A 26,121-nucleotide genomic window follows, 5' to 3' on the forward strand; every position below is an offset into this window, starting at 1 on the left:
TCGTTGCCGGTATGATATGCGCCCAAGTCGAATTCGTTGTAATGATATACGGTTGATGGTGGAGGGGATGGGATGGCGAGCTTGCACGGGATGACAGAGGTGCTAATCCGGAGATAGGCCTCGTCATGATGTACGGCATCAATTCATTCCAAACCATGCTGATGAACAGTGAGTTGTTTTTGCTTGCCCACCTACACTCCTCTGGTGTACTTTTGCTGATGGAATACACCTGTGTAGCCGATGAGTTCAAGAGCGACCCCCGGAACCCCAACGCTAAGAGCGTGAAGTCAGCCGAGAAGCACTGACGGGGAAATGAAATGATGGATCTAGAGGATATGGTGCGGATATGTTGATGACCCATAGAGTTTGAGTGGCGTGGCTGGGGAATGCTTGGAGGTGAATGGGCGCGGAGGAGACATTGTATCATATGGACACCATGAGAAGCCAGCATTCCCGTTGTCTCGAGTTCACAGTACGATTTCGCTATATCTGGAGTTTTCTATGTGTCGCTTCCAAGTCATTCTACATCAAAATGATCTATGATGTGGTTTGATACGTCACGATAGTGTACCGTCGTCTGGTGGTGTTTCAAGCTCTCGAACGATTCCCCAAGGTCTTTTCAAGGCGATTGAACCCGTTACCATTTGCTTCTCAAAATCTCCCTCCATTCTATCTATGCCCGGTTTCCTCGCTTTCCAAGCCCGTTTATTGTTCCCGTTTCGATATTTTATGTTAAATAGCCACTGATGCTTCTTTTACTTCGTCGCTCCATCTGCTTTGCATTAAACCGAGATCAGTGGCACTGTCCCATTAGTCGGGTAATATAAATATTCGAAGTATATTTGTCAACCCGTACTCTAAGACATCAACACTACAGAGAATTTCTGGAATAACGTAGATCCCTATTTGAGAAGCTTCCTATCATTCAATGCATAACCTTGATAATTCCAAATCGTCAAAACACACTGATCAAAATAAAATAACAGCCACTATGCTTGAGACTAACGAGACGGGAATAGAAGCTGTCCGATACAAAGGTGATGAATATAGAAGTTTGGTTGGGAAATGGTTGGTATATAACTTAGGTTCCCAGGAGAGAAAACATTGAAGACGAAGAGTGGAAAGTGCTTATACTAGTAGACAAGGACTTACCAGACGAAACTAAAAATGCAGATCAACATGCTCCTAGTGGAAGTCTACTAGTAGTTTATCACAGAGTACTAGTAGGTCGATAAAACTAGTAGTCCTCTTAAAAAGAAATCTAGGGATGTTTTTAAGCGTTTATATATATAGAAGTAATATCCAACAATTCTTAAGAAAGTTGGCTGCGACCTAAGAAAATATTAGTTGGAAATAACCTCGACAGTTTATAGATCGTTCGACTTTTCTAGAATTGGATCATGTACCAACTCACAGTATATACCTAAAGGGTTGGTGTATATTATCTATATATAAGCACATGTGACGCCGACAGTATAGTATAGTGTCAAATCCATAAAAGTAGTCAAAGCAAGCTCTGCTGTTAATCTAAAGGTTGCTGTTACGTTTATATTAACATATGCTCTCACTTTTTAACATTGTAAGAGAAAACACAGTGCCAAGCACCTCTAAGAAATAAACTTAACTAGTCGACAAAATGAATATCTATGGAGTTTGGCCGCCGGACCGACGCCACGCATGTTTGCGGCATTGTAAGATCTCGCTGTTGATGGATTATCACAAAGCAAAGAAAACAGGTAATGAAACCGAATTAAACCTACGCTGTGGTAGCAGTGTGAACTGGTCCTTGGTGCATTAGCTGAGCATGTCGTAGAGTTAATGACTCCTCGCTGTGACTTTCATTTTCAAAAGCTTGAATATCTCAAGGAGATGAGACGTTTGGGATGAAGAATATCAAAATTTCCTGTAACCATTGTCCAAAACGCCCACAATGCATTTAACCCACAACTCCACCCAGGATGATTTTGAGGCTCAGATATCCTTAGCGATCTTCTTTGCTACCTTTCTTTGCTCCTCCACACTTAAGGACTTCTCATCAGTCTCCTGAATTGCCCTTCCAATTGACAGTGTCCCTTTCACGCTCTTGCTATCGACCCACAGTTTTCCATTCCTGCCCACGGCGATTTCAAATGCCACTCCCTGCTCCCCAAGCTCTTCTAAAATCACGAGCTTCCCATTTTCCGCTGGCTTAGGTAGCATAAGTCGTCTTGCCATTCCCAGAGAAATATTAAACACCATTCCTCCTATTAGTGGGCCGAGTCCCTCTGATTTTCCTGTCGACGAGGACACACATTCTAATTCTGGGTCCATGTGTTTATTCGCAAGCACAACACGAGCGTAGACCAGGGCGCCGAATGCGAGTTGTGGGCGGGTCTTTTTCGTTGCCCCTTCAAAGGAGAGTTGGGGAAGGGAAGCATTGGGTGTGTAATCGCTGATACTGGCGTAGTACACGTCGACGGCCGATTTCTGTACGGTGGCTATGACAAGGTCGCCGGCGATTGGAGTGTACTGCAGTGGTCCCATTAGCTAGATTCTCAAAACAAGCAACAGAAATAGGCTCTGGACATACGCGACCACCATTGAATTCAACCCAGACGGCATTCTTCCTCGTGTCGGTGCATAGCTGGCCCGCGACAGTGGGTGTGATAGTATTTGGTGGGATATGTCGCAGCCCCGGTCCGAGTTTAAGAGGCAATTTTGGATGTGACGGTAGAGAGCTAGAGTCCAATTGTTCACCCGGAAGGACCAATGTTGCTGTTGCCATGATTATTTCCGGCAACGATATTGATATGGAGATGAGATGTGAAAGTCGTTTCGAGGGGTTGAAGTTAGAGCTCTCAGCCTCGCCAGTCTCGAATCGCGCGAGGCAGAGCGGCGCTAGCGAGTTTTCTCAGTGACCGGGGACGAAAAAAGTTAGAATTCCGATTCAGGTTCAGAATCACAAAACCACAATCAAAATTTCTGTTTTTGCTCAACGCGCAACTCTGCCTTTCGCTCTTGTATAACTCTAACTCCGATTATAAGATGGCTGCAGAAGGGGCATCTGCTGGCGGCCCAGCGCCGGACGAGCGTCATGCTATTGGTATCTCGTTTGGGAATTCCAACAGCAGTATTGCGGTTACCATGGCGGATGATAAGGTCGAGGTCATTGCCAACGAAGATGGAGGTAGGATATCTATTTAGCTTTTATGGCCATATTTGGGAAGCCTGCTAACAAGCTCTATATAGATCGTCAAATTCCCTCAATTCTATCATATGTCGATGGCGAGGAATATAACGGCCAGCAAGCTCGGCAACAGCTTATCCGGAATAGCAAGAACACTGTGGCATGCTTCAGGGACTTCCTGGGACAAGAGTAAGACATAATGAAGTATTCTATTCAATATTTGCGTGCTAATTATATTTGCAGCTTCAAGTCAATAGACCCTACGCACTGCCACGCCTCTGCCCACCCCCAAGCGCACAACGACACGGTCGCATTCACCATAAAGGATAAGGCGGGAGACGAGGAATCCACAGTCACTATCTCTGAAATTGCAACCCGTCAGTTCCGCAGACTGAAGCAATCTGCTTCCCATTTCACCGGCAAGGATGTGAACTCGGCGGTTATTACCATTCCCACCAACTTCAGCGAAAAGCAGAATGAAGCTCTCACTAAGGCGGCAAAGGATGCGGGCATTGAAACCCTGCAGCTCATTCGTGAGCCAGTGGCCGCACTTCTAGCATATGACGCAAGACCAGAGACCAAAGTGTCCGATAAGAATGTGGTGGTCGCAGATCTTGGTGGTACTCGGTCTGATGTGGCTGTTATCGCATCAAGAGGGGGCATGTACACAATTCTGGCTACCGCTCACGATTACGAATTTGCGGGTGTGCATCTGGACAAAGTTTTGCAAGATCATTTTGCAAAGGAATTCATCAAGTGGAACTCAATTGACCCTCGGGAAAACGCCCGAAGTCTTGCAAAACTGAAACTCGAGTCCGAAGCTACGAAAAAGGCTCTTAGTATTGGAACCAACGCGAATTTCAGCGTGGAGAGCTTGGCAGAAGGCATCGACTTCACATCCACCATCAACCGCCTACGATATGAGACAATTGCACGAAAAGTCTTGGACGGATTCAATCGTCTTGTCGAAGGCGTCGTCAAAAAGGCAGGCCTCGATGTTCTGGATATTGACGAAGTTATCCTATCTGGTGGAACATCACATACACCTAAAATTGCCTCTAACTTCGGATCCATCTTCCCAGAGACCACCAAGATCTTTGCTCCCTCAACTTCTGCTACGGCGATTAACCCATCAGAGCTTCAAGTGCGAGGAGCAGCACTGCAAGCTTCCTTGATCCAGGAATACGAATCAGAAGATATCGAGCAATCTACCCACCCTGCCGTAACTACAGTCAAGCACCTCACCAACGCGATCGGCGTCCTGGCCATTTCCGACGACTCCCACAAAGGAATTTTCACGCCTATCGTATCCGCGGAAACCGCCGTGCCTGCGCGTAGATCGATCCACATCCCCGTACCTAAAGAGGGCGGCGACGTTCTTATCAAGATTGTCGAAGGAGGGAGTCACATCAAAGTCACGAAGCCCGAATCAGCACCAACGACTAATGGAAAGAAGGAATCTGATGACAGCGAGGACAGCGACGAAGATAGCGACGAGGAACCGGAGGAACAGCGAGAGAAGGTATGGAAGGTTGGGAATGTGCTCGCCGAGGCCGCAGTTAAGGGCACCAAGAAGGGCGGACAGGTCGAAGTCATGATTAATGTCGCTGTGGATCTGGCTGTTACCGTCACGGCTAGAGAAGTTGGTGAGAAAGGAGGTGTTAGGGGGAATTTGAGCGCGCCTTAATTTTCCTCTTACCATCGTTGTCAAGTGACTGGACGGATCATGTCTTGTCGGGGCTTTTAGAGGGGGAAACTTGGATGCCTTCCTTCTGGATGGATGGATGGATCCACTGCAAATTTTTAGAATGTCTTGGGCGCTGAGCCGGCGCACAAAATGCTATAGAGTGCGAGGCCCGATTGCGCCGTGTCATGAAGTATAGAGCACGTACAGTTGAGAAACAATGAAAAGCTTCCCAATATCAAGTTGACTTTGGCCTGCGTCTATATCCACAAGAGAAGTATGACGGAGTCAACATTTCCCCCCGTTTGCTCATGCTCCAGATTGCGGGGAAAGAACGGAATAGGGGCCTTTGTGGGAGGGTACCTGCAGCTTTGTGGTGTGGTTCAGGTGGTACTCCCCCTTTCTTTCTCAGATCTGATCTAGATCTCGCGGAGGATCAGATCTTGGTTTGGGAGCAAGGGGGCGTGGTGTTGGTGACGGGCCGCCGGAACATTCCCGCCTTGCAAATGGTGAGTTGACTATGGAAGGGCCGACTTGGTTGGTAGGTGATAGTGATGGATGTATTTTGCATTAGGGGGAGGGTTCTGATGCTGTGGCACTAACGGCTCACGGAACGGTTCCCATTCCAGATTCCCATCTATAGGGATCCTAAGATCCTACTCTATAACTCTGAAGGGCAGTATTCCTAGGATCTCCATCCATATTCCGGTATTTGGGTTCCCGAGCGTAAGAGGCCATTTGATGGATGGAAGCTCGGCCCAGGTATTCCTGGGAGGAGCCGTGGGTGTTCGAGAACTTAACTTGATACTGTACTGGTGGTACCAGTTCCAGCTGGATCAATTGCTCTAATTGCTGATGGACTTTGCTTTGAGAAAGTTATTATTGGGGGCAATGTGCAAATCAAAATATCAATTAATGTACTATGTTTCCTTCTACCTGGTCTGATAGTATGGCGATATGATATCGTACTTGTCCCCTACTAAGTTCTCAACACCACACACAACCACGCGAGTACCATCGATCTCTAGAGATCGGATGTCGGAACGCAAGCATGCACGATCCTAAAGGTGTGGCTCTTCGGAGAATAGATAGTATCTCAAGATCAATGCTCTAACTTACTTTGTACAGGCCACCGAGTTATTCCTGTCGAGGCCGCGTCGCCTGGAAGTTTAGTTTTGCTCTACTCGAGTATAGGACCACTCATCGATACTATCTCACTAAGCCCTGAGGATAAGACTTTTATTAACCGCACGTATCACATATGCGCAAACCGGGCACCCTCTGAGAAGCCTGCTTGAGTAAACCACCGCAAGTATGACGGCCGAAATATCAATACCATCTGGGTACCGCAAAAACGGATGTTTATTTCTTCAATATGGAATGGCCGGCTTCGTACCCTCAGGTAGCTGGGACAGCGCCAGACAGCGGCATCCAGCCTGGGTAATGCCAGGGTTACATCTTGCGACATGCGATTAAGCTTTCAATCGGCGATTCCAAGGAATGGCCACTGCGGGCAATCTGGTGTTAGTCTGGCATTGTCCCGAGGAACCTACCGATACATCACTATACACATCGCTAAGGGCAAAAATAGGATGATCGATCGTGGGAACAATGTATTCCCACGTTACAGTGGAGTAGAAACACTGTATCTGCGTTGGCACGGCCGTCGCGTCGAAGACTCGAAGTAGCTGCCGCGAGCATGGATAATACCGAGTATATATTGACGCTCGCGATATTAACATTTTGATTTGGTGGACAATTTCGGGATAAAGATCAGCCAATCTGCCGCTGGATATGCTGGCCAAGGTTCCCCGCCTTTGATGTCCTTGTTGACGTTGTCGCTTTGCTGGGTTTTCCGTCGACGACGAGTCAAGATGGTCAACGACACTCCATCATTCCTCATCTATCGTCCAATGTGACCCTTAGAGCTTAGAAGGCTTGCCCGACACCAATGATGCCGTTCCTTTTCTCGGCTGCAGCGCGCTGAGATGCTGTATTAGGACCGGCTTTCCCGAATCCCAGAAGCCGCCGACTTATATGGCACCAGTGCGACGTTATGAGGCCGTATGAGAGGGCGAGGCCGTATCAACATGTCCTGGTCCATATACCTAGTCCCTACGGGGTCTCTGGTCCGAGTAGGCGACCATTGGCTGCTCCCACTACCGTTCTCACATCCGGGAATGCCCTCAACGCTCGCTCTCTTCACCTAATAATACCACCACCACTAGCATCCTTACGGGCCTCCTTTCTCGCTATACCCTAAGGAGTTGTCGCTTCAGACTCCGTCGATTGTTTACCCGGCCCAGCAATAGGGAGAGGAGACTCCTGCTCGGCAGCCCTTGGCTTATGATTTGGCCGCTTCTCGTACCATTTGGTGCTGATGGTCCGAGGCCTCACGGGTTCCGCGACTTGGTCATGACTTGGTCATGTTATCTGGAGCGGGACTGGGCACTATGTGTTTGGAAACGGACTGGAATCAAGCGCTCCACTATCCTACTGCTATTTTTTTTTGACTCTGTTATGCTCGGTCTCCATTATTGTTGTCCCTACGCGCTGCTCGTACCATATTGCCACCATAATTCGGAGCACAATATATGCATCTCATATGTCTTGTTCTGCACCGCCTTGTTCCGACCAGGTTAAACATTCAACCGAAGAATATTTTGTCAGATGCCTTCATATCTGCCAAGAAATTCCCCCCTATGGGGAGACGCTGCTTCATCGTTTGGTCTCTTTCTTTTTGCCACCTATCACCATATTCATCGGGGGGAGCGGCGGGCTGTTCGCAGTCGCCCAGCCTCAAATATATTTCTGAAAGATTCGTAACCACATATCATGGAAGAATCTGAGGCGTTTCAATTTGAAACTCATATCATATGCTGTTGTCCACCCACATAGGTGACGGTCGTGCAAATCAGAGCGCAAGGGTGGAAGTTTCTTACAGTTATTTGTTGCATCCTCCAACCCTCTGCCCGGCATATATCCAGGGTAGCGGAGTATCAGGCGGCCTTCATACGCCCCTCCAAATCCAGATGGTTTGGTGTACATTTTATATTAGCAGGGATACAACGCGGATACTGAACCGCCGCCCTTGACAGGGGAAACTGAAAATGCGGGGGACCAGCAAGTCTGTGTGATACCAGGCTCTCCTAATCACTCCGCCCCTTTATCCACGCCAGCAAGTCAAGATTCAGCAAGGTCGTTTGAGGAACTTTCGCTCCGAGTAGCTCATCCCCAGATTAAGTTTGTCATTTGATTCGCCGGATTGGTATTTCTGCTGAATCATCCCTGCCATTGCTCGACAGCAGCCTTTCCTTTCCTGAAGTCATCTGGCTGCCAAAACTCGCTCCCAAATATGGAGATTGCCATACACCTAGTAGTAGTTGGCCAGTCCGATACAGGCAATATGGAAGAAGGAATTGATGCCGTTTACTGCCCAATGCTGCCGGCATATACTTCGGGGCGACTGCTTCCACCGCAAATGCTGATTTCTGGTAGATATCGGCCGTTGAAAATACCGCCAATTAGTTTAGTGCACTATGCTAACACCTTCAAACAGATTAACGACGGCTGTAAGGACATCATTCCCGTCTATCCGCCTTGTCTTTAACTTTGAGGCTGGTGCTGAGCAAGATCAGCGTCAGAGCCATTGGTATTGCCTCAATTGATAAGTATATAACTCTTCTTTGCTCGCCCTGTCTCTCAAGCTGCTTTACTCTACGGTACCGCCTTTTCTCTACCTGATATTCAAGCTCTTGTTGTTATCAAAATGTATCGCAGTCTTGCTCTTGCCACCTCCCTGGTCGCCGCTGTGGCGCGCGGCCAGCAGGTAGGAACACAACAAACGGAGACTCACCCCTCGATGACCTGGTCGAAATGTTCTTCCGGAGGTTCTTGCTCAACTCAACAGGGCAAGGTGGTCATTGATGCCAATTGGCGTTGGGTCCACGACAAGACGGCCAACAGCTATACTAACTGCTATACCGACAATAGCTGGGATGCCACACTTTGCCCCGACAACAAGAAGTGCGCGGCCAACTGTGCTCTCGAGGGTGCTGACTACAAGGCTACATATGGTGCTGAGGTCAGCGGCAATTCTTTGAAGCTCACATTCGTTACCAAGGGTACTTATGCTACCAACATCGGATCCCGTCTGTATTTGATGGATACCGATACCTCATACCAGCAATTCAAGCTCCTGAACAACGAGTTCACCTTCGACGTTGATGTTTCCAAGCTACCGTGCGGTCTCAATGGTGCTCTTTACTTCGTTTCCATGGATGCAGATGGTGGAATGAAGAGATTCTCAACCAACAAAGCCGGTGCAAAGTATGGTGTCGGATACTGTGATGCGCAATGCCCGCGCGATCTCAAGTTCATCAACGGCGAGGTAAGCAATCCAGAGTTAGGAATCTACACACAGATTGGCTAAAAGTTCCGTAGGCCAACGTTGAGAACTGGAAGCCCTCCAGCAATGACCCGAATGCCGGTGTTGGAGGACACGGCTCTTGCTGCGCTGAGATGGATATCTGGGAGGCTAACTCCATGGCTGCCGCCGTGACACCCCATTCATGCAAGACCGTCTCTCAAACCCGATGTGATGGTGACGACTGTGGAGGAACCTACTCCGCCACCCGATATGCCGGTGTTTGCGATCCCGACGGATGCGATTTCAACTCCTACCGCCAGGGTGACACGAGCTTCTACGGCAAGGGCCTCACCGTCGATACCAGCAAGAAGTTCACGGTCGTGACGCAATTCATTGGCAGCCCCTTGACTGAGATCAAGCGCTTCTACGTCCAGAATGACAAGGTCATCCCCAACTCTCAGTCCTTGATCCCCAACGTCACCGGAAACTCCATCACCCCTGCCTTCTGTGACGCCCAAAAGGCCGCCTTTGGTGACAATTACTCTTTCAAGACCCAAGGTGGCTTCCCATCCATGAGCTCTGCTCTCGATGCTGGCATGACCCTCGTCATGTCCATTTGGGATGATCATTACGCCAACATGCTCTGGCTCGACTCCACATACCCAACCACCAACAGCGCTCCAGGTGGACCCAGAGGTGCCTGCGATGTCACCTCCGGTGTCCCAGCTGATGTTGAGAAGGCCAGCCCCGACGCCAGCGTCATCTACTCCAACATCAAGTTCGGCCCCATCGGCTCCACATTCAAGCAACCATAAATGGTTCCCTCTTAGTTCCTTGATTCAGTGGGCTAGTTGGAAATGTATATAGGGTAGCGAGAGCGAAGGGATTCCTTTCTTTAATATTGGCTACTGATTGAAGCTGATTTGTGCATATTACTTTCGTTCTGTGGAATGAATGTAAATAGGGGTAGGGCGAGAAAAAAAAACATAAAGGACTGTAGATAGCTTCTAAAATGCTACTGTCATTTTGCTGTTTTAATAATTACCCGCTCTGTGAATTCATTCGTGGCTAGAGTGACTCGTGTATCGCATGGTAACTACCCTTACCCTTTCTCCGCTGGTTGGAACTTATGTTATATTTTATCTCTCCAATCTCGATATTACAATTATATGAGGTTTCTTTTATCCATCATTATGCTTCCAGCTACCTAGGACATTCCCTCAAGTCCTCAAACCACGCACTGAAGAGCCAAACGTTTAGCTTCTACAGCTAGATAATTATAATAATCATTTAATAGTTTGACGTTCCCTCACCAAACTTCTCAAAAGATTTCTTCAACGGGAATTGGTTATATTGCTTGTTGATTTCTCATATTATATGTATTCCTTTACTAGCTTTAAATTCCGCTCTCGCCTTTAATTGTGAGATCTAGCTCTATCTAGTTGGTTGATGTGAGTCTCTCAGGGGTGAAATGCCTTGTAAGATATTTTGATTTTAGAATTTGGAGAATAAGCCTAGTAGCGGAGCATAGCTAGTTACTGTATTATATTCCTTAATCTAGAACTTTTAAGAAAAACTATATAGCGTCATGAATATAAGCTAGGTTTGGTGATACCTTCGCACCGATATCAATATTGATTTGTAGGAGCGGATACTATACCCCTTTGTACTCTCCGTTATATTGGCGTTATAAGCTTAGAAATTCATAAGAAGGATAAATGCAAGATATCAGAAAGCCTCGAACGCTGAGATAATTAGATCTCTAAAGTCAAAATATAATCTATGGAATAACTTCATAACGAAGTAAGGAAGACCGGAATGCCTAATCTACAACGAAGGCGGACACCGCTGCCACAGTGGGAAACATCACAGTCTCCAGCACGTCTAGGGTGGATCACCTATCTAACTCCAAAGCAGCCCTAACATCAAAGCTTACAAATCTCCCCCAACACATCGACCCTGCATCAACACCAAGCATCCGTATCCAGGTAATCTTTAACCCTCTCCTCATCCACCTGCGCGCCCCAGAACTCAGCGACCAACATCTCGGGAACCCACCATGGCTCCTGATACATTGTCTTCTTCCCCTTATCCTCTTTCTTCCTTGATGCTCCTATCTTTTGAATCCCTTCATACGGCTCAATCGGCAAACCCGTCCCATCAAGCTTCACACACGGACTTCTAATCTCACCACTCCTCCTCATGGTCTCCTCAAATGTCTTCCCTGGCTTGGGCATATGCGCCGTATATCTCCAATTGGCACGATCTGACACCATGGGACGGAGGGGGACATACTCACCGTCCACATCCAGTAGCATGAAAATCTGACGGGCATTATGGCTCCCGCGGGTTAATACGCGCTTTCTAAGGGTTTTGGCCGGGTCGGAGGAGTCATTATTGTGGATGACGATGAGTTCGATGCCGAAACAGTCAGCAATAATTTGCCAGAGCTCGGGCGTCACATCGCAGAGTTCAAGGTATGGCCCATCCGGAAGGAGTTGTCGTTGTAGACTGGCAATTTGAAGGTGTGGAGGGGGATTGAGAGTACACCGACGTCGTAAGGTGGCCACGTGGAGATCTTGGTAAAGATCCTCCCGGGGATGGTGATTTGCTGGTAGAGTAGCTGCTTGGTAGTAGATGTTTGCAGATGCTTTTACTTCAGCCCCTATTAAAGCAAACAAAGTTAACCATCGGAATATATAGGCAGCCCTTACTTATCGACCAGAGAAAATTACAGGGAAAGGAATAGCCAAAGACTTACAAAGTTTAGTATCACCTAGTAGGCCCTGTGACAAACTGGTCCAAAAAGTATTTTGCCTCTTTCGACAAAACAAACTATCCGCCGCTCGATCGATCGCCCAGGTAATACTCGTCCCCGCAACATTACGCAACGCAGGGTCCCACGTATGATAGGGGTACGCTTCGGGCGCCTCGTTCTCTAGAACACCTGGTGGGTGCCTGTAGACAGGTACGCCCTCATAAGGAAATGGGCTCGCATACCCATTCTTCCCTCCAAATTTATCATACATTTCTTTTGCCGTAGGATCTTCAATCTGCTTCCATGCTTGCTCGATAACTAGGGTAGGAAATGACGAGTTAACAGAATTCCATCTTTGTGTTTCACTCCCTGTCCTAGACGTACGTTTTCTAACCCGCGTCCTGCGTCCTTGGCAATTGCAAGAAGGATCATCTAGAGCAAGCCGAAGATCGTCGATGTTACGGGCATGCTGGGCCCAAGTCTTGTATCCCGGACATCGGAGAATATCGTAAACTGTGCGAATATTTTGTGGAATCGTTTTGGTAAGCGTTTCGATTGTCGTAAAGAGCGAGTGGATAGGTTTTGCATTGCATTTGGGTGCTGGATGTGCACGTTCGACCCTTGCTCTTACTTTTCTTTTTTCGCGGTTGGGCTTGCGTTTTGAAAGCCTGGCTTTCAAATTTGCATTTGCATTTGCATTGACGATTGCCATATTAATCTATATGAGCTCGAACGTCTAAAATGGGAGATTGTGAGAAAGTAGAGATGGGATGAGATCGTGAATGGCCTTAGTAGAAGCGAGTATTGAACTAAAAAGTTGTCAAACTACCAAAGCGCCGAAAATAGAATATTATAACTTGGAATTTATCTGGGCTTCGCGATGACAACAAAGTAAATATACGCAACAGGAATGAATGAAAGCCATCCGGCGTGGCTTTGTTTAAATTGGGGAAGAATGGAAAGCTTGATGAATAAAGGGACAGGACATAGACATTAACTTGTACAAAAGCGACTGGCAAAGAAATTCTAAGAATAAAGTCGCATAGATTAGGCCGCAGGGCGGTGCAAGAATTTTTATAAATCGAAAAGGCAATTACGGAAATGGCCACGCTATTGAATAAGGAACGCTTAAAGAGACGCTGGAAGGACGCTTAAAGAGTCGCTCGCAGAATAACACGAATGCTCAAATACACACACGTAGAGAAGAGTGAACATTGAAAGGACGCTCGAGTAGAGTCGCAGGGGAGCCTAACATAACCCCTAAAAGTCTTATTTGGAAGGGAGACAAAATAGGATTTGCGCTTCGGGACAAGATTACGCAGGTATAGATAGCTCGGTTTTCAGAAAGCGTGAACGAGCCTTGTTAGATGCTAATATGCCTTCTTAATGTTTACTTAGGCGGGCTCTACCGTTTGCTTAGGTTGCTCAAGCTACCCCTAGCCCATGTTCGGGCTCGATTCAGGTAAAGGCGGGTGCTGTCTATGTCTAGAGACTGGAACGGAGCCGGCGAGACTCAAAGTAGAGTTTGACTTTTGGTGGTAATACTTTGTAGGACCCTGACGTAAGCTCGAACCGTGATAGAGACGACGATGGGGTTTCTGAAGTTGTTGCATGAGGAAAGAAATCACGACCAAAATTGGACTGATCAATAGCGCTATATCAGATTAATCCCAACCTACCACATATGCACTCCTAGTATACATTGGCAACCAGTCCGCCAAAAAGATCACCCCAATGCCGTTTAGGTTTGACATTTCGCTCATCAGACATAAGAAAAATATACTTTTTTGTGGGCACATGATTATGCAGCCCCTGTCGCCTCGTTGCCTTCACTTGCAGGCTTTGCTGCACCACCATCTGACTTCAACACCTTCGCTTCCTTGCTCTCATCCGCCTGGACTTCTCTTTGCTCCATCGGCTTATCCTGGGTATCGGGTTCGGGTTTGCCCACTGTTGATGAGTCAACACCTTCCACGTCTGGGTGAGGAGGTGCGACGCCCGCTCCAGTATCAGGGTCGATCTCGTTTCCTTGAGGGTCTATCATACGAGTTCGGGTCTCGTAGCGTGTCTTAAAGCTAACCTTTCCCTCGAGCGCCTTGACTTGCTCTGGGGATAGGAGGTTACCGTCTTGGTCCCGATACTCAACCTTCTCCTCACGAGAGACGATGCTGTGACCTGCGGGAGCAGCTATGGGTGGCGCAGAGACCAGAGGCTCAGGAGCCTCCGACATGTACACTGGAGGGTCTTGCACGAGGGGTTGCTGTTCCCCGGCCGGTGCTGGTGGCGGCTGGGGAGCATCAGACGGGATAAGAGGGGACTCTGTCTTGTGAACATCGTCGTGCGCAGCGAGGACTGGGCTAGAATATTGGGAATACTAGGAAAGTCAGCACATTCTCTGACTAACCCGCGCGGCCGCGTTTCGGAAAGGTTCGGAGGGGAATTACCTCAGTCAAGAAAGTGTTGCAATCGAAGTCCCAGGTGTCAAAAAGCTTGACTTTATTGCAAGCAGCCTGTGTCCATGGATTGCCATAGGCAAGCGGGGAGTACAGAACGAAAACGGTCGCGCTCAGGATCAAGAAGATGAGTGCACCGAGACGACCTATAATGGGGTTTTCGCGAAGCCCAACGCCAGGGATACGGGCCGTAATGTAATCGTAAGTTTGGGAAAGAACAATTACGGCGAAGTAAAGTGCTGGGAAGTAGTGATGTAGGAAGAGTTGGCGTTGCATCAGGTAGAATGGAAAGTAGTGGAATGCCCACCCCAAGACCATAGTACCGATTTCGTAGTCGAAGCGCTTAAAAACGGGATTCTCATAATCCTTAAAGCCTCTTTGCCAACGCAGAACTGCAAGGCCCTTGAAGGCGACATAGACGACAATTGCCAAGCTCGAACTCCACCAAACGACGGGGTTGCCAATGAGGTATATCTGTCTGTTGTCCTTGCCCCAGAAGTTGATACCACGTCTAAGGAGGGGCCACGACTGTGGGCGAGAGTCCCAAGCATGAGACTCGACAAGCCCCGCATTTGTATGCCACATAACCTTCTGTAGCTCCCAGAATTTACCGAAAAACCCTGGGTTTCTGTAGTTGACCTTCTCGGCAGACTCACCAAGTTGAGGGTGTTCATTCTGCTCGACGTACCAGACACTGTTAGGGAGAGTTCCTCCCTTCGCGCAAGTAACCTCCTGTTGCTCGGAGGCCCAATCAGGAAGCTTGACTTTGTGCGAGAACAGGACACAGCCAGTCATAACATGAACAAGCTTGAATTTTGTCTGAATTGTTCGAAGACGCTTCTTAGCTTCCTCGCCATCGGACATCTTCTTGATAATTTCGACTCGGAACAGATCATTGGCATCGCCTTCAAACCCCTCATATCCATAAGCGGAGACTTCATTTTGCCAGTCGGCCTCAGTCACAGGTGGGCGGACATCATGAGAATGTAAACGGCGGCTGGTTTGGAGGTGGAAGAGCTTGATAGTATCGCCATCCTTGATATACTCTGGGTTAATGGAATCCCAAGCAAACGAGCCGTTAATTGGCTGTCCGGTGACATCGAGCGGCTGCGTTTGATTTTCAAGCAAGAAAACATTGTTCTCATCCTTATGCGGGTAGAGGGTAATTTGTTGCTGCTTGCTGCCAGTCGGGTACATAAGGTTGTGTGAGTGCAGGTATCCACCTTGAGTGTTGTGATGTCTAATGCTAACTCGGCTGCCAAAAACAACATCAACCGGAACGTCCTGCATGCCCTTGGAATTGAGGGTGGCTTGAAACTCGGAGCTCATGAATCCATCACCATCGCCCGGGTTCTGGAGAATGAGGAAGTGGATTCCAAACATAGCCATGTAAAACGCTAGGGGAATGACGATGAGGCAGAAGATCCTGGCAACAAGGTGTTTGGCAAAAATTCGCTATGTATGTCAGCTTGCAATCAAATTCCTTTATCGGGGGACTTACCGGCGTCACAGTCTTGACATCCCCAAGCAGGACCCATAACTGCACGATAGTCAAGCTTCCAACCCAAGCAATTGTGAAAAGCCCAACCCACTTAACGCTAACCGTCGCACCTAGCCCAAGGCCGGTCGTCGCAAGCCAAAACCACCATGATGGCTGGAAAGCTTTCGAGGGGCCTTGCTCATGCTGATTCGTGAATGAGGCAAATGCCAATGCAGTTAAGGCGGTCATGATCATAAGGGGAGAGTCGAGCAGGATCAGGCGTGCTTGGGTGAGAAGGCCATTTTCTGAATCGATACTGTTAGTAATTGTAATTGCCACGCTGCAAAGGACAAATCAAATGGATTCTTACCGAAAATGATCAGAGAGGAGCCTAGAGCAGCCGTCGCAGTCCTGCACCCGGTTGCCTTCAAGGTCAAGAACATAACCGGGACCAGAAGAATACCGCAAATGGCTGGCAACATTCTCATAGCCACGTATGGCACACCAGGCTCGAGATAGTCCTTGCCAATGTCCTTGAAATCAAACTCTCCATCAAATCCAGCTAACCATCCGGCAAGTGTGAGAAGCAGCTTTGCGAGGGGAGGGTGCACATCCATGAAGAATTTGCCCTTGATGTATTTCGATGCGAATCCGCCGAAGCTGTTTACGCACAATAATTAGCCACCGTCGCAGATTGGGATTCAAGCGGCGGGATAACATACTGTACTTCATCGAAGACGACACTGCTTGGCTGGTATATCCGGAAGAGTCTGACAATCGTTGCCAGTACCGTGAGGCCAAGCATGGTCTGGTAGTCGGACCCAGGGAGGAGGAAGATGTCATGGTCTGCCACTCCTTCTGAAGTATAATCCTGTGGTTTCTGACGGGAGATTTTCCCAGGCTGCGGGCTCCGCGATGGCCTCGCGCTGCCAGATTTCGTAGATTTGGCCATGTTTGCAGGTGTTTGTTTCGAAACGAATCGAGGACCAGGCAGGAGAGGCTGTGGCGCCGATCACAGCGCGCTGACGAGGAGCTCCCTACGCCGTACTCCTAGATCTCTAATTACAACAATCCTTAAAGAAAGAAAGAAGAGTGTATTAAAAGGTTAAAAGCAGTGCATGGCAATTGATGATGCCAAAAGATGGTCGTGGACGGAGGAAGTCAAGGGAGAAATTTCGAGGAGTGTGGTGGCACGGAGTTTGGTTCGTATCCCTTTAATCGTGGCCTCAAGCCAGATTGTCGGCTTTGCGCTGGCCCCCTATCCCATCCTATTGGGGAACCAACGCAAGCGCAGGTCAGCTTTCAGCCCCATGCGATCCACTACGAGGGACGAGGTATGTGCTACGTACAGAGGTACTGCAATGTACCTCATGGAGCTGATTCAGCTCAACTTTTAAAGGTCGCTGTTGATTTACTTTGATCCTAATTTATACTGCGCCTTCTCTTTTATATTACAGCGTCCAGAGCTGCCCCGAGACATTCAACTTATGAACTTATTAATATATATTTCTGCGTGTTTCAATCCAATCAATCCAAGTTTAGAACCGATCTATTCCAGATAGGGGAAGGCGCCAGCTGGAAATGCCCCGTTTCGCCGCTAGGCTCCTTTGAGATAAGGCTGAGGCTGAAGGTTGGAGAATTGTGAATTGGGAATGGAGAATTGAGAAGGGGATATTTGTACTGGGCTAAGTAAACACCACGCAGAAGCTTCATATCGACGTGTCAATATTAATGTCGAAGAGAAGGCGGACTTTGTCAGAGATCGGTGCAATGACTTCGTGAGCATTTGCTCGGTTCTATTTTATTGATCGCTTCATGCCTCGCCTACTTGTACTTGGGGTGATACTCTCGCTCGCATTGTCCTTGGACCATAGAAGGCGCTACCATGAACGAGATCGATCTTCAATAGATTCAGTCGGGCTGTTAAAAAGTCCCCACTCTCCACTTGCCTCTCTATGATTTGGAGCTTCAAGGCAGCAGGTTTCCTACGAGCAACTGGCTTAGCGCCGGTTCTGACATGGCCCAACCGGACTCTGCTTTGCGTTACGAACATGATGCCATGTTTCGGGATCAATGGCAATCGTTCTTTTCAGACCTTCCATCCGTCTCTTGTATGAGTCCGGTGCGAGAGAGTGTTAAAAACTGTGGAGAGATGAAGGAACTTGACGATGGTTGAATGATTGATGTCGCTGTCCGGTACCAGAATTCAATTTTCCATGAGATCACGGGAGCAAAGTCTCTGTGACTTGATTTGCACCAAGCTGTTTAAAAAGTACTGACAAGCTATCTCACTTGACGGCAAAGCCACGAAACCACAGCTTCTATTTCTAACAATATTTACAACCGAGACGTCCCCGGGCAATCGATTCGCGCTCTGTGCTTAAGCCAATGTCTGCCAATCACAATTCCTTTCCAAACTTGTTGTATTTCTCGTGGAGGTGCTGTTGATAGGCAGTCAGCTCAGGTGCAAGTTCAAATCGGGAAGCACGATATAACTAACCTTAGGGAGGTTGACATTAGGGACGATGACGCTGTGTAGGGCACTAGGAGCATCCCTCGCAGGAGCATGGAGATCGCCCCCAGGGTGGTAGCGGTATTTGAAGTCGCCATGCTGCGGATCTTCTTTGGTATCAACCTGCCATGGCATGCTGTTCGACACGATGGGGACCTGGGTCTCGGAGGTTGCGGCGGTGGGCTTGCTGCCTGTGAAAACGGTCAATTGGGCTCGGAGGCGCGGGGGAACTGGGGGATATTACCGAGATAGTATCCAACGAAGCCAAATGCACCCGACATGATGGCCCCGAGGATCTGTGTAGGACGCAGTAGATCAGTAACCGGATTTGCCTGTGCCGGATGACGGGGCATACATACATAGAGCTCAGGATCTCTTCTTGCGCCTTTCGTCAGAGGGCTCTCCTGGGACGCCATCTTGCCAATCTTCCCGCCAACATTCCGTGCTGCTTGGGACATTGTGTAGTGCAATTGAGGTGCAGGTAGTGGTCGTGGTTGTGTTTGTGGTTGTATTCAGCGGATGCGTGTGGAAGTGGTTCGACTGTGATGTTGATGCTCGGCAAGCTCCAAGGCTTGTTGGTGCCTCAGGTGTCGATCCCGCACATGCTCCGACCGAGAGAGGGAGAGCGACAGCACGTGATTATAGGTCATGTGCCTGCTTGAGTTAAGACCCAGTTCAGGCGACTTTGGGTAGATTGAGCCAAAAAGCAAAGAAAAATAATAATAATAAATTATAGATTCCTCTATAGTACTCCTTTCTCTTCTTGTTCCATAACCCCTTTGTAGCTTTGTAGCTATTCAAGCCTTACTTCGTACTCCATAACCATATATAACAAATCATATACGCAGTAGGTATGGTATTTGACAATTGAACGTCCAGCTAGTACGTAGTATCCATTTGGCATAACATTCGGAGGAGTCCCCATCCACGGCACTTCGAGTCCTCGATAGGATAGGAAATCCTCTTAGTGCTTTTGTTGGTTCTAGTACCTGCATACACTACGGTGCTCTCGGTGCTTATACAAGTCCTCGTCCCTTCGTACCTTAGGCACATACCTAGTGTTGAGTTTATTAATAAGAAGTGCGCACCAACTGCTCAGTACTACGTACTTTGTGACATGTACTATCCCCGACTCCCCTTTGTCTTGCCATTGCCATTGCCCGATGCCTGCCGCCCGATCCAGATTGGATTGCCAGGAGTTAATTTGGCGATCCATGCTGGTGGCTGAGCGAACCACCGCGTCGGGCGCCACTGTTCGAGTGCAACACTGCGCTTGGACGCTTATCGAGCGCAGGAAACCCAATTTCGCTGGATAGGAGAGGAGAAGTCTCACAACAACTGCAGCGCAACTCCTCACAATCAGATCTGGTATCATACACTCCTTCACCACCGCTGTGGCCCTGAGTTAATAATTCTCCTCGTCCGCGTTTCCTTCACCCCGTTGCGCCGCCTCTTTCGAACGCTCTCTGTGCCCCAACTGTGATCTTCCGGTTTCACTCTCGTTCCCCTTACGCACGTCACATCACACAGCACGAACCCAAGCGCCGGCTTCGTTATCGTATGACCACGCCCGAGGGATGAGGGAGGAGAGAAGGAAGAAATAGATCAAATTTATCGGCAGGAGGGTTATATTTCATGCTGCGATGGCGTCTCGAGACCATTCATCCAGGCCGCGCTCTCCGAACATGGATTCTTTCCCAAATCCCCACGTCGCCCAGTCCGATGCTGGCGATGTTGCGAGTATATTATCATCCAGAATGACGGATATTGCCTCAGATGATGGAGGAGAATACGAACACGCAACAATTGACCCTGGCCGCGTAATCACACAATCACCGCGGAATCAACGGCGGAGCATACAAACTGCGACGGGAGAGGGAGCCTCGAGACCGGATACTGCTTTGACTGGGGTCTCATCGCAACGAGGAGCATGGCCGCACTCGCCTCCATCCCGAAGGGGATATCCTGCTGGAAACACTCTGCAGAGGGGCGGCACTATGGGTAGTATATCTGGCTCGACTGGTACCCGGCCCCCCAGCTCAAGTAGGACTCATGTGCCTTCCCTTACCTCGCACGCTTTTTTCCATCCGATGAGTTCGCAGCGGCTGCAAGCTCAGCGAGGGCCCCGTCCGCCCACGGTACACCAGAACGAAGATGGGTCTGCCGAAGGTGGGAGTAGTGTGGGTAGGCATAGTGTCAATTCGAATAAGACACTGAGGCAGGCACACCATTCACAAGAGGGCCGATATGGTCCAGTACCGCCTTCACCAGGGACTGAGATGACCGAACAAGATACAGCTGGGAGAATTACGGCCAACACCAGCCCTACTTATGGATTCCATACAACGGGTAGTCTCTCGGATAGCGTACGGCCTCTTCAGAGCAACCCTGCCAATACTAAAGGCCTGAGTGTAAACATCGATAAAAGTTACAAAAACGGAACAACTGTTCCCACGCCCTCTAAATCTCCCCGATCCTTCCGTTCCAGCTTCTTATTACCGTCGAGAGGGGATGTTGCTCCGAATAGCCCGAATCGAAGTACACACGGCAGGGAGAAGCTATCATCTGTCGCATCGTCACCTGGTTTGACACCGGTTGATCCGCCAAAGGCTCCACCGAAGCTGAAGTCTGGAAAAAATTATGAGTATTTCACAGGAAATATGGTCTTCTGCTGGGGAGGTCGACTGCAGAATACTCGAGACAAGCCCATTAATATAGCCACGGGCTTATTTGTCGTCCTTCCAGGAGTTCTTTTCTTTGTATTTTCTGCGTCTTGGTTATGGCACAACATTTCACCAGCCATACCTATATTATGTGCCTATATCTTTTATATTTGCTTGTCCTCTTTCATTCACGCCTCCGTTTCCGATCCCGGGGTACGTACTCTCATCTCTCTAAGCCAAAATGTGCTAACATGGTTAGATCCTTCCTCGAAATCTCCAACCAATGCCACCGCTGGATGAGAATGAAGATCCTCTAACTCTGGGCCCGCCCCTGAACGACTGGGTCTTAATTAAGTCTGCACAATCGAGCGCTGCCGCCATGGAGGTACCGGCCAAGTACTGCAAAACTTGCAATATATGGCGTCCGCCTCGAGGTCATCATTGTCGGGTCTGTGACAACTGTGTCGAGACACAAGACCATCACTGCGTATGGCTCAACAATTGTGTCGGTCGACGTAACTACCGCTATTTTTTCACCTTCGTCAGCTCTAGCACCCTCCTTGGACTTTATATCATTGGAGCTAGTCTCACGCAAATCATCACCTACAAGAACCAAAACCACATTTCATTCAACGAATCCATCAGTCACTTCCGCGTCCCATTCGCGATGGTCATCTATGGAATCCTAGCTACCCCATACCCGGCCGCCCTAATGGGCTACCACCTCTTTCTCATGGGCCGTGGCGAAACTACGAGGGAATACCTCAACTCGCATAAATTCCTGAAGAAGGACCGCCACCGCCCATTCACGCAGGCCAATGTCTTCAGAAATTGGATCGCTGTCCTCTGTCGGCCGAGGCCGCCTACGTATTTGAACTTCAAGAGGAAATATGAGGACGGCGATCAAAGATTTGGCGAGCGGAAAGACAAACGTACTGCGCCCTTGAAAACGGAATATCAGGGTGGCGTAGGAGTTGGGGTCGACATGGAGCTGCGCGATGTTGCCACGGGCTCTCAAGGGCCTGCTACTACGCGGAAGCCGCCAAGTCCCAGAGTATGATCATATAATTACGCATTGCGGTGCCTGTATATTTTCGGCCTGTCTTGTCGTTGTTTTGTTGCCGCGTTTTAGCGCCCTCTTTTCCGTGTTTTTATTTACTATTGTGAAATCGACCTGTCAGGGGCGAGCGAAGGCTTAATTCTTGAGACGATACGGAAATCCTTTCTTGGCTAATGCTTTTTATGACTATATCTTACCTAGAGCGCTTTTGGCCTCAGTCTTTCTTGTTCTTGTATATCATACGATCAGGGGTTTTGGGGAAGAAGGAAAAGAACAGTATGAGATTGACATGGCGGATAATCATGTATATATAATATAACCCTATATATATATAAATTGTGGGGGCATATCATACTTAGACTGGAATTGGCCGAATAATAACTGATTCCACCCCACAAATGTCCTATACTTGAAGTACCAGCCCCCATGCTATGCGACCCACGATGTTGCTGACCCCATTTGATGTGGGATCGTGGTTCGGCGTTGAAAAGGCAGGTGAAGGCCGTTAGCGTTGAGCCAAGGGAGTTTCGGCGCTCAACATCTACACCGGAACCGATGTACTTTAGGCGTCATTTTTCATTACGAATACGCGGATATAAACATCGCCTTCAGCATGAAGTATTCCCCTCACCAGTGATATCAACGATGTTACCTACACCTCACCTCTTTTTCTCCGCAACTTGAAAAGGCCATTTTATTCCGGATTCGCTGCCGAGAATTACGGCACCAGTCTCGGATCTGAGCTGGTCGACGATTACATCTAGTATAACATTGACTGAACCCTTTATAAGTCCCGGCCTCATTCATTTTGGTGGGATACGATCATATCATTCATCCCCCCAAACTCTACCCCCAAACGGCCGAACCAACATTCAAAATGCGCGTTCTCCTCCTCGGCGCAACAGGGAATCTTGGGTCTCGTCTTATACCTGCGCTCCTCGTCCACAAGCACACAGTTACCATCTACATCCGCTCTATTTCCAAACTCCACAAATTAATCTCACCATCTCTCATTCCTCTGATTACAATTGTGATTGGCGACGCCACAGATTCAGTCGGCATCAAGAAAGCCATCCTCGACCACGACTGTGAAGCCATTTGCGATGTCGCGGGTAACCAGGTCCTCCCTTGGAGAGAGCATCTACTTGAGAAGATAGCAAAAGCCGTTACGGATGCGGCGGTAGCTGTAGGCGAAGAGCGGGGAGAGCAGCCGATGAGAATTTGGTTAATAGGCGGCATAGGATTATGCAGATATCCTGGGACGGACAACTTGATACAGGACTAGTATGTCCCTTCCATGCTCTCACCTACATATGTCTAGGCCACTGACGCAATTTTCTAACTTTACTTCCACGGTTTAAGCATGCCAAAGCCAGGAATTATTCAACACCAGGAAACCCTCAATGTTGTCACGCCTATCTCATTATCAAAACTCCGCTGGTCTCTGCTGTGCGTCGGCATGATGGTGCCAGCCCGTCCCAAAATTGAACCTCTCTCTGCCCCTCGACGCCATAAATTACTCCTCAAAGATGGCGAGCCTCCGGCTTGGAAAGACAGCTACCTCAGAAGAGTACCTCTTATTGGGGATTATCTAAATGTCGTGCCTGCGATTTTGAATCACACGACCGAATTGGAGGATGTCGCGGACTTTTTGGCTGAAGATTTGGAGCTGGGAAGTACGGAGTGGTTAGGGAAGTCGGTGGGGTTGAAGCAGAAGGAAACGGACGCCGCTTAGAAGTTCTATCTTGGGTTCCCGTAGGAAGACTGTTTCGAAGACGGCGGGATATGTGTCTGGTTATTTTGCACCAAGAGGTCATGGCTATTAGTCTTCTGATTCGACAAGGGGGAGATGATCAAGTTCCCATCCAAGGGCGTCCTTAAGACCTCGCACTCCATTTTAACACCGCCACGTCCAGAACATCAACTTCTTAAAGCTTCTTGATAGTCTCTGCTTCTTCAATTTGCCAGAGCTTTTGCTCTCATTGACCTTCGAGACGACGATCCGGACCTGTTCTGAGCTTGAACGCGTCCTGCTGGGCGTGCCTCCTCTCTTTCTAAATCTCCCTCTCATGGGTCCGTCCCGTTGCAAGACTTTTTCTGTTGATGGAATAACCAGATTGGTTTGTGAGGTTGTTCTCGTCGACCGATCTCTTAAACTGCGAGCCTTGATGTTACCATGGACCACTTTGCCCTCGTCAAGCGCGCGCCCGGGTTTCTCTTCAAGCTTCTTTCCAATGAGCTGTCGCAAGTCAATGGATTGCTCCGGCAAAAGCCACCCAAACGTTTCCGAGACAATATCGGCGGCAAATGGAATACAGGCTTCCGGGTCAGCACCAGCTTCGACGAGCAGCCTCATTACTTCGATCAAGGATATCAAGATCTCTCGGTGCTCGCTCATGCAGAGCCGCTTACAGTTTTCACAGACGTATTTCAGGATGTACTTCCACACAGAGCTTCCACCATAGGGCTGGTTAGGATTAGCGCCCGATTCGAGTAGGAAGGCAACGAGTTTCGTGTTGGGAAGTCTGGGACTTAGATATAGCGGAGCGGGCACGGCGGCGAAGTACACGATCGACCGGCTTAGTTGGGGCATATGCAAAGGGGAATACCTCGCCAGACTATTTTCCACGTACTGGCGAAGGCCAAATGATGCTGCCAAAGACAAGCAGCAAACTACATTGCGCTGCGGGGGTACCATTTCTACCCAGTCATGCTGCAGTTTGACCTGACCGAGTCGTTTAGCGTTTTCATCTTGTGGCCGCAGTTTCCACAGCGTAGTTGCTGTCTCAAAGAAACTATCTAGCAGTGATAGTTGCATGTCATCTGACCTCCCTTCAGCGCCGGCCGCGAATTCCATGAACTCTCCAGTATACTTCCCGAAAATTTCTTCCGCCCACTCAGTGCCGTGTAGTGTTTTCAACTGGAGAAGATAAGATCGCATCAAGGAAATATCAACATCGAAGTTTGGTGCGCTTTGAGAGAGTATCCGGTTCCATATACTCGGTGTCTCCAGGAAGTCTTTGACGGTCCGATGCAGGAACTCGACTTTAGAGTCAAGTCCGAAAGCTGAACTACCGTTACGAACCTCCAACAGGCCTCTACATCGACTATTCAGTCGACGTACCGTATCCTCGAATCTGAAGACCATTTTATTACGGTCCAGAGGCATCTTTGCAAGTACGGCGAAATTAGGATCTTCCTCATCAGCAAATGAGACTGCCAATACGGACAATGGTTGTCGAGCTGCGGTGACTATCTGAAAGATGTGAGAAGCCTGCTGTTCGTAGAATGGCTCGAGGCTTCCGATCATAACGAGATAAAGGTCCTCGAGGTCGGCAGGGAGTTGGCGTAGTCGTCTTTGAAGATCCGATATTCGATCCGAATTCTGGAGGCCCTCTAGTAGAGATTTCACTACAAGAGTTACCCAAAGGAATACCCCGGCGGACTTTTCGACGATCTCTTCCACCAATAGAGGAGCCCGCTCGGGTTCCCTTTGCCTTAGAGTTATGAATCTTTTATGTTTTTTAAGCTGACTATCGGTTTAACATACGATGTCGCCATGAGTGAGTTCATGAAGCCGGAGTTTTGGAAATTCGCTAAACCCATCTTCAAATACGAGTAGCGGTCGACTGGAAAGACATATTTTAACGTTCGAGGAGGACGTAACACTTTTTAAAAGATTCACGATGTCGAGATGATCGCCATCATATTCGTCTAGTCCGTCAACGAAGAAGCAAAACTTTGCGGAGGCTCCTGCTTGCTTCGGCAAGGCCTTGAAACCTTCCATCAACTCCGTGCGAGTCCAAGGGCAGGAGTTATCTCCAAATGTTTTGTATGAACGCCAGCGATGGGGAAAGACTTGAGGAATCAAGTTCGGATACTAATCGAGGGACTTGAATAACAGCGATTGAAGCAGTCCCGTTTGCGATTTCTATATTAGTGTCCCCACGTTCCAGAAGTAGAAACTCGCCGTGCA

General features: G+C 48.6%; 9 protein-coding genes across 9 annotated transcripts; 4 read left to right on the forward strand and 5 right to left on the reverse strand.

Annotated features, from left to right (window-relative positions):
- Window positions 1-1,971: 1,971 nt before the first annotated feature.
- On the reverse strand, window positions 1,972-2,764 carry BP5553_06546 (putative exosome complex exonuclease RRP40; the record flags this gene model as incomplete). The annotated part of the gene is made up of 2 exons (XM_032015169.1): window positions 1,972-2,508; window positions 2,570-2,764. The coding sequence occupies 2 exons, from the start codon at window positions 2,762-2,764 to the stop codon at window positions 1,972-1,974; spliced, it is 732 nt and encodes a 243-aa protein (XP_031868590.1).
- A 260-nt stretch (window positions 2,765-3,024) lies between these two features.
- On the forward strand, window positions 3,025-4,853 carry BP5553_06547 (putative Ribosome-associated complex subunit SSZ1; the record flags this gene model as incomplete). Its single annotated transcript, XM_032015170.1, has 3 exons — window positions 3,025-3,166; window positions 3,229-3,355; window positions 3,410-4,853. The coding sequence occupies 3 exons, from the start codon at window positions 3,025-3,027 to the stop codon at window positions 4,851-4,853; spliced, it is 1,713 nt and encodes a 570-aa protein (XP_031868591.1).
- Window positions 4,854-8,619: 3,766 nt separating this feature from the next.
- On the forward strand, window positions 8,620-10,034 carry BP5553_06548 (Glucanase; the record flags this gene model as incomplete). Its single annotated transcript, XM_032015171.1, has 2 exons — window positions 8,620-9,240; window positions 9,294-10,034. 2 exons carry the CDS (start codon window positions 8,620-8,622, stop codon window positions 10,032-10,034), a joined length of 1,362 nt encoding a protein of 453 aa, XP_031868592.1.
- Window positions 10,035-11,183: 1,149 nt separating this feature from the next.
- Window positions 11,184-12,689, reverse strand: BP5553_06549 (uncharacterized protein; the record flags this gene model as incomplete). The annotated part of the gene is made up of 2 exons (XM_032015172.1): window positions 11,184-11,884; window positions 11,981-12,689. The coding sequence occupies 2 exons, from the start codon at window positions 12,687-12,689 to the stop codon at window positions 11,184-11,186; spliced, it is 1,410 nt and encodes a 469-aa protein (XP_031868593.1).
- Window positions 12,690-13,778: 1,089 nt separating this feature from the next.
- Window positions 13,779-16,862, reverse strand: BP5553_06550 (uncharacterized protein; the record flags this gene model as incomplete). Its single annotated transcript, XM_032015173.1, has 5 exons — window positions 13,779-14,351; window positions 14,422-15,885; window positions 15,932-16,215; window positions 16,281-16,570; window positions 16,633-16,862. The coding sequence occupies 5 exons, from the start codon at window positions 16,860-16,862 to the stop codon at window positions 13,779-13,781; spliced, it is 2,841 nt and encodes a 946-aa protein (XP_031868594.1).
- A 1,447-nt stretch (window positions 16,863-18,309) lies between these two features.
- On the reverse strand, window positions 18,310-18,880 carry BP5553_06551 (Uncharacterized protein; the record flags this gene model as incomplete). The annotated part of the gene is made up of 4 exons (XM_032015174.1): window positions 18,310-18,351; window positions 18,411-18,613; window positions 18,667-18,718; window positions 18,782-18,880. The coding sequence occupies 4 exons, from the start codon at window positions 18,878-18,880 to the stop codon at window positions 18,310-18,312; spliced, it is 396 nt and encodes a 131-aa protein (XP_031868595.1).
- Window positions 18,881-20,107: 1,227 nt separating this feature from the next.
- Window positions 20,108-22,145, forward strand: BP5553_06552 (Palmitoyltransferase; the record flags this gene model as incomplete). Its single annotated transcript, XM_032015175.1, has 2 exons — window positions 20,108-21,298; window positions 21,345-22,145. The coding sequence occupies 2 exons, from the start codon at window positions 20,108-20,110 to the stop codon at window positions 22,143-22,145; spliced, it is 1,992 nt and encodes a 663-aa protein (XP_031868596.1).
- An 877-nt stretch (window positions 22,146-23,022) lies between these two features.
- On the forward strand, window positions 23,023-23,880 carry BP5553_06553 (Uncharacterized protein; the record flags this gene model as incomplete). The annotated part of the gene is made up of 2 exons (XM_032015176.1): window positions 23,023-23,429; window positions 23,508-23,880. The coding sequence occupies 2 exons, from the start codon at window positions 23,023-23,025 to the stop codon at window positions 23,878-23,880; spliced, it is 780 nt and encodes a 259-aa protein (XP_031868597.1).
- A 162-nt stretch (window positions 23,881-24,042) lies between these two features.
- On the reverse strand, window positions 24,043-25,751 carry BP5553_06554 (uncharacterized protein; the record flags this gene model as incomplete). The annotated part of the gene is made up of 2 exons (XM_032015177.1): window positions 24,043-25,642; window positions 25,696-25,751. The coding sequence occupies 2 exons, from the start codon at window positions 25,749-25,751 to the stop codon at window positions 24,043-24,045; spliced, it is 1,656 nt and encodes a 551-aa protein (XP_031868598.1).
- Between the last annotated feature and the right edge of the window lie 370 nt (window positions 25,752-26,121).

This window comes from Venustampulla echinocandica (genome assembly GCF_003357145.1).
Source record: "Venustampulla echinocandica strain BP 5553 chromosome Unknown scaffold_4, whole genome shotgun sequence".
In the NCBI taxonomy this organism is placed as follows: domain Eukaryota; kingdom Fungi; phylum Ascomycota; class Leotiomycetes; order Helotiales; family Pleuroascaceae; genus Venustampulla; species Venustampulla echinocandica.